Source organism: Poecilia latipinna, unplaced genomic scaffold (genome assembly GCF_001443285.1).
Source record: "Poecilia latipinna isolate Pla-1442-1.1 unplaced genomic scaffold, P_latipinna-1.0 Scaffold723, whole genome shotgun sequence".
NCBI classification, from domain to species: Eukaryota; Metazoa; Chordata; class Actinopteri; order Cyprinodontiformes; family Poeciliidae; genus Poecilia; species Poecilia latipinna.
The window spans coordinates 392,239-402,624 of NW_015113339.1; the positions used below are offsets into that span (position 1 = coordinate 392,239).

The 10,386-nt window shown below is 42.4% G+C and overlaps 1 protein-coding gene across 1 annotated transcript in view; it reads left to right on the forward strand.

Moving 5' to 3' along the window:
- The first annotated feature begins 4,666 nt into the window (after positions 1 to 4,666).
- The window catches only part of lpla (lipoprotein lipase a), a 10,583-nt gene continuing 4,863 nt past the window's right edge, over positions 4,667 to 10,386 (forward strand). The window contains exons 1-7 of the mRNA XM_015045390.1: positions 4,667 to 4,976; positions 5,634 to 5,839; positions 7,013 to 7,192; positions 7,664 to 7,775; positions 8,502 to 8,744; positions 9,142 to 9,384; positions 10,007 to 10,127. Coding sequence (XP_014900876.1) covers positions 4,871 to 4,976; positions 5,634 to 5,839; positions 7,013 to 7,192; positions 7,664 to 7,775; positions 8,502 to 8,744; positions 9,142 to 9,384; positions 10,007 to 10,127 — 1,211 coding nt within the window. The 5' untranslated portion in view covers positions 4,667 to 4,870. The remainder of the gene's footprint in view (positions 4,977 to 5,633; positions 5,840 to 7,012; positions 7,193 to 7,663; positions 7,776 to 8,501; positions 8,745 to 9,141; positions 9,385 to 10,006; positions 10,128 to 10,386) is intronic.

Sequence of the window (10,386 nt, forward strand, 5' to 3'; positions counted from 1 at the left end):
GAAGGTGGAGACGCCAAGATAAAGAGGAACGCAGTGTCAAGAGTCCCAACAGGAGAATAAAAACAGAGGATGGCCTTGCACATGCAGCACGGTGTTTTACGTCAAGCACGCAAGTTAGATATAAAATTTTTGTGTGTGTGTGAATTCACCCCGCTACAATACTGACATGGGCTGACAGATGAAAAATAAAAAAAAGAGGAAGTGAGTTGGAAGTTTATCTTTTACTGCATGTGGAGGAGAGAGGTTTTGTCATTCAGAAGAAAGCTGGATGGATGGAGTAGCATTTTAAACAGTGACACACTCCATGTGTGACGAAGTAAAAAATCAACCCGCATGGTTCTTAGAAACCCTTTTTTAGTTTCTCCCTGAATCACCTCTTCAAAATAGCTGTTTGCTCCAAGCCTCGGGTGTTTGGCAGCAGGTTTGTCAACACAGGTTCACGAGGTTTACACCTCACATTAAAAACGTATAACTTAACTTAACTACGTTGTCACAAAGACTTCAGCCGCACCTGCAGTTTCACCTGCAGAGCTCAAGTGTCTCCAGGGAGCATTTTGACATCCTGTAAACACATGGAAACCCTGCAGGCATGAGAGAGGCAACAAAGGGACACATGTAAAATATTTATTGCTAATTTAAATATTTGCAACTAGATCTGAAAATCTCGGAACAGAGCCAACATAGTATTTATGGAGTTTGGATGCGCGGCTCGGATCGGGTAAGCAGCAGATTCAGACAGTCAGATTGTGCAGATGGGGTAAATGTGAAACAAATGTGCTCTCTTTGGGTTTGTGAGCATCTCGTGACAAAAGGAGCAACAGGAAAGCAGAGGTAATCTGTGTTTTTTCCCGTCAGGATCCCTTTGATTTCCTTCAAAGAAGAGCAAACTGAGTGATTTGTGAGCTTAAAAAAAAAACACAAAAAAGAAACGAAGCTGTCTTTACAGGCCTCTGAGTCCTGTGCTATCTCTGACCCGCCCGCTTTCACCGTATTTATCTGACACAATTTCTTCTGAGCCACAACAACCTCCCAGCAGCTGAGAAAGGTCTGGGTAAAATAGCTAAAAAAAAAAAAACAACAACAAAAAAACCCACATCTCTGAACTTCAACATAACTTGGAGGCTGGGTGTGTACCGCAGGATTTCTGCCTAGCCGGTTATCATTGCTGGCCTTTCCCTGAGCAGAGATCGAACCTGGAATCACCAACTAAGGAACGGGCGTTTCTCTTCTGTCTAATTGCTGGGTTGGACCCTCTGCTCGGCCCATAAGCATTACCTTCTCCACAGACACATGCAAACATGCTGCAGTCATTTACAGTAGATGCAGAGAACAGCTAAACGTTGCGTCCCCTGACTCCTCCAGAGCAGCTTGGACCTCTGAGTTCGCATGACTGCTGGTGACTCGGATCAATCTGTGTGAGCTGCTCATTCGACCTCTGATGTATGTCAGTAGAAAACAGGCCCACAGTGACCCCATGACCTGACCGGTCAGAAATGTTTTGCCAACAGAATTGACTCACGCGCTATTAGGCAAGAACACAACACAAATAGCAATTTAGCCAATTAGATTACAGCATTTGGGCATCTAGATTAGGCGAAACTCGCTGAAATTCAAACCGGGCAAAACCGCCCTGTTGATGCCAGATGCCGGAGCAGAAAGGATGCCGTCTCTGAACCAAGAACATGTCGAACCTTGAAGCAGATGCGCTACAGCGGCTGTAGAGCCACTGCTGCCAGACAGCCAGAAACTGATGCAGCTCACAAAGGTTCACGAAGATTACCACCTGGTGTGGAAAACCTCATTTTCAGCTGCATCTTTTGGATGGTAGAGTCGGTATTTGGCATAAAACAACAGGGTAGGATGAATCTATACTGATTTGAACTCAAAGCCTACCTGAGAGTTGTTGCTAACTTTATGAATACAGTTTATCTCCCGATGGAAACTTCTGGCAGGATAATGCACCATGTCCCCAAAGCTCAGATAGCGTCAACATGGGTTTTGAATGCCTAAAGTGAAAGAGGCATGGGTTAAAAGCTTTGTGCAGCATTCAAGACATGAGGGTGATATTTAGTTTGTAATTGATAGGGTTTGTCACATGTCTGTGTTTCTGCACAACACATTTGACACATTTCACTTTACTGTCACAGCTAAGAAACATGGCATCTTTCTGTGCAATATCATGAAAATGCTTCATCTACTTTATATTCCCCATCAGTCTCTGCTTTTCGCTTTCAGGGTGATGTAATGACATAACAGTCAATTTTAAACTCTAAATCTCGTAACTCACACTCGCGTCTTGTTCTGAAGCTGGCTCTGTGAACTGACGGGGCAAAACGCTTGAAGCGCAGGCACCAAGCGTGCATGGTGTCTGTATCCACATCTTGTTTTTATTTCCCGTGACCTGATATGAGGAGAGAATGTCCTTCTTGAGAGGTATGAAGGTTTCTTCTGGAAATCCTTTCAGTCTTGGTCAGCCAATAAGAAAGTGGGACTGTGTTCCACACCCACCCGGCTCTCATGTATGTGAGAGATCCTGAATGTATGGACGGATTAGTGGGCCCCAGTCTGAAAGCACACCACCGACAATGCCCCATCCTCTTTACAAAGGGAAAAGACAGACAGTTTTTTTTTTCTTTTAATCTTATTTTGTTGCTCTCTGCTTCGTCTTCCCTGTAATTTCTGCATTTAGTAAAGGTCATAAGTTGTGCGTTTCAGGTGACACAGTCCTCTCAACATGAAAACGTGATGTTAAACCTTTGCCTCTTTTCATTGTACACAGGAAACATCTGTCTTCCTTCTATAGTGGGTAACAATGCAACTGTGGCGGTGTATGCCATAGAACATGAGGCTCAGGCTAACAGAGCAGCTGCTTGGGCCCCCTCACACTTACAGTGAGGCCCCACAGAGCAGTGGAGCTTTGCCAGTTGGACCGTGAATATTTCCCTCAGTCTGAGAAGACTGCTTCTAGTGTCCACATTTATAGATTTACAGGGGTGTCAAACTCCTGCACTCAAGGGCCGGTGTCCTGCAGTTTTTAGATGTGCCACAGGTACAAAACACCGGAATCAAATGGCTTAATTGCCTCCTTCTTGTTTAGATAAGAACTCCAGAGCCTTGCTAATGACCTGAATATTCTATTCAGGTGTGGTGCAGCAGAGAAACATCTAAAAGTTGGAGGACTGCAGTTTGACATGTGGTCTAGCAGATGATTAACAATAAAAGTTTTCTGATGGATTCATATTGCATGTCTCCTCATCATGGCTCACAGCTCAAAGCTGATCTGACCAAGCGGGGCTCCCAAAACTCCCAATTCACTTCTGTTACGCGAAGGAGCCGAAGGAAGTGGAGAAGCTTTCTGCCAGAAAATGTCCATCACTTGTTCTGCTTGGGTTTGGGGACCTCAGAGCTACTGCGGAGGAATGAGTTTTAAAATGTAGATGACCAGTACAGCATGAAGGAAATATGTGTTGCTGATGAGGCTGGTGGGTGATGGGTTGGGTCCAAGGCTGGTGGTGAACATGGGTCAGAAGAAGATGAATTACTACAGCTGTTCAGTGTTTGGATTTTTCAGCCAAACAGAAAATTTAAATAGTTCTGAATAAATCAAGAAAACTTGCCCTATTCCATGATCTCCCAATAATAAATTCTTAATATCATTCAAGATTTTGCTTTAGAGCTCATTGCACATTTTTGCAGTGCCTTTTGAAAACTATTGACACTTTTCCACATGTTGACATGTTGCAACAAAAAACTTTACAACATTTTATTTGGGTTTTTGTGTGACATACCTATAAGTAGTGTCCAGTACGGAGATGATCATACTGTATGTGTTTTTTAAAACCAAATAAAAATCTGTGCTACATGTGCTGCGATTATAGCTGCAGGTCTCTTGGGTGCATCTCTTCCAGTATTGTCACTTTTGTAAGAATTAGATATTTATAAAATTAAAGAATTGAGAGTAAATTCATCCATTGTCTAAACCAACTACATGTCTGCGCAAGGCTTGAGTTGGGCTTCACTCTGGACAGGTCACAAGTCCATCACATGACAGTCAAATATACACTAAGCAAACAACCAAACCACACACACTCATATCAAGGACAAATTCAAGAGGTCATTTAACCCAACAACAGTCAGGTTTTTGGACTGCAGGAGGAAACTGGAGTACCTGGGGAAAACCAACCTGCTGCAGAAAATGTCTTGGCCAGGATCCCATCCTGTTTTGCCGCAATGCAGCAGCGCTAACAACCTTGCTGTCCTAAAAATAAAATGTTTCCTACAAACACAATGAATCAGGTTTTCTTTCACTAACTTGTTCAAAGAGCGCTTTTTAAATTAGTTAGAAACCTTTTAATATCCTAATGCATGACAAAAATACCTATTACCACATCATTTTGGCAGCAGATCAAAGGAAAGTGTCGTGTAATCACTAAAACCAGACACACGGACAGTTGGGAACTGACACTAATGTTGCTCCGTAAATGAAACCTTCTGCTTGGCTGCCAGGGGCCCCGCTTTCCTCACAGCAGGATGACCAACCTCCTTAGTTTTTTTTTTTTTTTTAGAGCTGGGACAGCGTTTAGTCTCCGCCCCCCAAAACTTTCCAGCCAATCACGCTTGAGTATTCAAATAAGCCACCCATTAAGATGACCTGCAGCGGCAAATGTTACAGACCATAAGCAACTTCACCCTTAAACCGCAAACAGCTCACCACTTTGTCACCGGTGCTTTGGGTTTAAGTGGATCCACAACTATTCGACCAACCAAAAAAAACTAAAACCCCCAAAAACAAACAAACAATAAAACCAAAACCAACAAAAAAACTTTAAAATCAAGAAATACAAATCAAGAGGAAAAACTCAGTAACAATATGGGAAAAGAAATGATTTGCTTCGTGACTATTTGGATAACTTTGGGAAGCATCCACGCAGCCTTTTCTTCAGATGTCGAACCCACCGCCAACTCAACTGCTTTTGGTAAGACTCACATTTATTCTGATGAGACTTTTAAACAGAACAAAACGAGAAGCAGGTGAAGGTGATAAATATGTGGATAGCAGGTTTATTGCTGCACGCGGCTCCACTTTTGACCGATATTAACCCGTCTTTAAAAAGAGCGCAGGTCTGCATTCAGCTCCATGTGTGCGTGACGAAAAGCAGCAGGCAGGAGCTTTTTTTGTTGTTGGTCTGAGGATAGATAAGATGAGGGAGGAAACGTTGGTTGAAGTTGATACAGAAAATAATTTCTTCACACAATAATGTTTATCCATCTTTGAATTTAATAAAACACAACTGTTTTACTCGAGCACAGTTTGCGCGTTGAATTTGAATTAGACCGACTCTTTTTAACACTCGCTCCGACCCATTAAGAATGATTCCTTTAGAGGAAAACTGAAAAACCCGCATTCAGTTATTTGGTTTAATTAATAATGTAGAAATGCTTTCGTGTTATCAAGAAATTGAGTTTTCCCGGTAAAGATTCAGAAAGGACAAAAGGGGGCGACACTGTCACGCCTTATTTAGTCACTTAAAAAAAATACGTTGTTCACAATTAATGACATTCAGCCAACTAGCATTTAAAAGGCTTCTCTGTGAACAAATCCTAAACTGCGCTCTCCGTTTGTTTTGCAACAGCAAACAGCACAGTCACCGATGCGCCTGTGCCAACCACCACTGAATGGATGACGGATTTCACTGACATCGTGTCCAAGTTCTCCCTGCGCACCGCCGAGCTCCCGGATGATGATATGTGCTACATGGTGGCCGGCAGACCAGAAACCATCACCGAGTGCGCATTCAACCCAGAAACCCAGACCTTCATTGTGATACATGGCTGGACGGTTAGTAACACTGAAACTAACTTTTTTTTTTTTTTGTGCGCAAAGCTTCTGCGCAGATATGTTTAGGCAGTGCAACATAAAAATGCATCACAGATACTGAGAAAAAAAAAAAAAAAGAAGTCCTGCAACATATGATGGCAAAAAGCACAAGCTGTGGAGGGGAAACGGCACACAGTCCATCTTCTGCTGTAATTTGATTTAAAACCAGTCATGCTGCACAATTTGAACCTGATGATACCTTGGCCAGTCTCCAACAGAACACAGAGGCACTGCTGGATAAACCACGCCATATGGCAGCTGACCTCAGACACTGACCTGACCATGTGTGCATTGTCAGTCACATGTTTTCTGCAGCACAAGCTACACTACAATGGAAGTAAAACAAAATGGGAGAATGAAAACATGATCTCACTCAAATAAGAAATATTGATAATAAATGCAAGAGAAGTTGAGTCTTCTCCAGCTCTGCTTTGTCCTTTAACCTGCTGCTGTTCACCACCTGTCAGACGGCGATAATAATTGTTTTACGCCTTTGCTTACAAAAAAGACAAATTTGGAATATTTCAGAAATAGTTAAAATCTCAGAAAACGTGGACAGTTTATGATGTGGAAAATGAAAAAGTCCCACACTGCTGTGATCAGCATGTCTGGTCACCAGCTGACTTCAGTTTGGCTATCAGAGCAGATAGGCTGACTAATTAACCAGCTCACATCATGTGTTGGGCATTTAAAATGCAGACTGGCAAACCAAAAGGGATAAAACACTGTCCAATAACCTCTTAGAAAGTAGTGCACATTCAATATTTATGATGCACAATACAAAAACTGTGATAGCAATACTCAAACTACTACATGCAATATAATCTTAACAGCAGTTTGAGTGATTTTGCTTCCCTTTTCTACACCATGTTGAAGCTCAGGATTATTACTCATATTTAGCATAGTGAAGGTTCTCATACCAGTCGATTCCTTGACAGTGCAAACACGATGAGAAACTGGTGTTACTTGGTTACATTAATACAATCTTATGTTTCACAGTTCTTTGAAACATAAGGCATCAACAGCACAAAATGTGACTATCGGCATTTACCTGTAAACTCTGTAAAAATGCGCTTTTTGTTCAAACATCATGGGCCACAGTTTCACCTGCTGCTTTTATGTTTTGCCCTGCAGGTAACAGGGATGTTTGAGAGCTGGGTCCCCAAGCTGGTGTCCGCCCTGTATGAGCGCGTGCCAACTGCAAACGTGATCGTGGTGGATTGGCTGACCCGCGCCAACCAGCACTACCCCACCTCCGCAGCCTACACCAAGCTGGTTGGCCGAGACGTGGCCAAGTTCGTTACCTGGCTGCAGGTGAGCCGTTGGATCGCCCTCCCTCTGCATTAGCTTTTTGAGTTCTGTAAATATAACATGTGACAATTGTTGAGTTCACATTATTGGCTAAAATCTGCTCCGTAATGCTCCGTTCCCAATGGGGCCATGTGGTTGTGTTTGTCTACGCTATGAGATTTTAAATGGCTATAAACACATTTTATAGTCATGTCTGCGGCTATCGCTGCGAGGCTTAGTGTTAGCGAGGGCACGGCTTTTGCAACAGCCCAAAGCTTTCCCTTTGCTTACGCAACTTCAAACTTTAAAAGCAGTCTAGAATTTGGCATAGAATGAAATTGCACCGAATCCTTTCTCTGGATTGTTTCCCACATTCATTCCTGGGGCAGAATGCTTCAGAGCCTTGCCAAGTACAGCTTGCATTTCTGCAGGCTTCCCTGTCGATTGTATTAAGGCGTTCCATGCACACGCCTGACTTGTTTTGTTGCTTTGCAGAAAGAGCTGCAGTTGCCCTGGGAGAGGATTCATCTTTTGGGATACAGTCTGGGAGCACATGTGGCCGGCATTGCTGGAGACCTCACTGACCATAAGATCAGCAGGATCACAGGTGACTCCTGTTAAATGACTACCAGGATTCCTGTACAGTTTGAAAAAGTTAGCAGTTTGGTTTAAAGGTTTTGCAGTTTTGGTTCAGTATCAATCCATCCGTTAATGACATAACTTCATATAAAGTATTAGATCTATGGTATTTATATGCTAAAAATGGTTAAAGGCGGCCGAGGACTTTGAAAAATTGACTCAATTTTGACATATAGGAACGTTGGGTTATAATCTAAATTCAAAAAAAGACCTCGATAAAGTTGTAAAAATGTTAACTACATGTTTTTAATATGCTGTTTGGTTATTTTAGTATTAAATTGAGTTCTTAAGGTTATTGGTGCGTACCTTCATGTATGTACGTCCGAGTCTGTCAGCCTCTACATTCCAGGCCTCCATTGTGTGTGTGTGTGTGTGTGTGTGTGTGTGTGTGTGTGTGCATGCAGCCAATTTGTTTCAGATTTAGAGCTCCAAGTTGCTCCTATGAAGTTGGTCCAGCTTTAAAATCTCTCTGACCTCCTTCAAATAATGGTGTGTTTACTAGATCTGAGAGCAGTGGGCCATTAAGCACCATCAAACTTTTTTTTTTTTTCCTGCACAAATCAGAAGGAGGTCAGACTGAGAACAGACTTTCAAGCCTTTAATGCTTTGAAACACAACGGTTCCAAATGGTAGCATTTTATCTCCAGTCACGTTTATCTCCACAGCTGATCGATTGTTTTGTTCTCGTGCCCAGGTCTGGATCCCGCCGGTCCCACCTTTGAGCACGCAGACGAGCAGAGCACTCTGTCCCGAGGCGATGCCCAGTTTGTGGACGTCCTGCACACCAACACCAGAGGCTCTCCAGACCGCAGCATTGGCATCCAGAGGCCAGTGGGCCACATTGACATTTACCCTAACGGAGGAACCTTCCAGCCGGGTTGTGACATCCAGAATACCTTGCTGGGGATTGCATCAGAAGGGATCAAGGGCCTCCAAAGTATGTAACTCAAAATCTCCCAGGCTTCTAGAGATAATGAATTAGCTTTGTTTTTTAATTATACTAGTCTTAGGAATAATATATTGTTAGCAGATTTCAGTCAGAAGACAGGGAGGTGCTTGCTAAAACAAATGGTTGCAAGTTAAAGTGTCTTTGCCTCCAATCATAACATTCCAAGCTAAAAACATGAAGTGAGCAAAAATATCTGGTGTATTTCCTCAATATTTTGTTGCTTCATGCTTTTAGAAACCAGAACATAGCGTTGGATGCCTTCTGGTCCTCGTTTGTGACTGTCTTATGAATGAAAAAAGGAGAACAAACACCAGGAAGTAATTTTCTGCCTTTGCCAGCGTTTATCTGCAAAAACCGAAGAGTCTTCTTGCATTCTTGTTTGCAGATATGGATCAGCTTATCAAATGCTCCCATGAGCGCTCCATCCACTTGTTCATCGACTCGCTGCTGAACACCCAGCAGCAGAGCATGGCCTACCGCTGCAACTCCAAGGACACCTTCAACAAGGGAATGTGCCTGAGCTGCAGGAAGAACCGATGCAACAAGCTTGGCTACAACATCAACAAGGTCCGGACGGCCCGCAGTGCCAGGATGTACCTCAAGACTCGGGATATGATGCCTTACAAAGGTAAATCTCCACAGACAAGGTGTGAAACTACAGTAAACTCGACTTTTTCCACGGAGACGGAAATTTGTACTTGAATATTGACTGCAAGAACAGAAAGGAAATCTGTTTAACATCTAAGAAAAGTAGAAAAGTCTTCCTGGATTTACATGCTTTAGTCTGCATTATTGGGAGTTAAATCATGCACATGCCTTCATTAAAAGTAATCCTCAGATTATTTGCTACCGTGACTCGATGCGGTTAGAGTAAATGCGTCTCCTTGGACCCGACAGTGATTGTGGAAACTTGAGACAGCTTCACAAGGACAGCAAGCTCCGTGCATTCATGAGGTCATGGGTATTTTAGTTGCTAAAGTATGCTAAAGTAAAGTGATACCTGTGCATTACTTTGGCAGTGGAAAAGTTCTTTTTCGTTGTTTTTTTTAGAAATCACAAATCAGCAAATGTGTAAACATTTACTTGATAAATAGCAAGCTGTTTCAAGAGCTTCTAAGGGTCTCCACATGCATGCTTGAAGCCAAACAAGAATATACTAATCGGTGTCTAAAGCTCTAGTCAAGGGTGAAGTAGAGCGTAAGTAGAAATGTATCATTTCACTGAGAGTGAATCTTCTTTCCATCCTGCAGTTTTCCATTACCAAGTGAAGGCACACTTCTTCAGCAAGGACAAACAGAGCTTCAGTGAGCAGCCAATCAAGATTTCACTGTACGGAACCCACGGAGAGAAGGAGGACATCCCGCTTGTCCTGTACGTACACGAAGCTGAGCGTGCAACAGAAAGACATGCAACTCAGCAACAGTGTTGTTCACCAGCATTTGTTGGTGGAAATGAGGGTCTGAGACCGATTTCAGGTTTTGTGAAAACATGGCAATTCTGATTTTAGATCATTTCTAAAAAAAAAAAAACTACAAATAGCTTTTTTTTTTTTTTTTTTTTTTTTTTTTTTTAAAAAAAAAAAAAAAAAAAACACAAAAAATCTAAAAAAAAAAATTTTTATAAAAAAAAA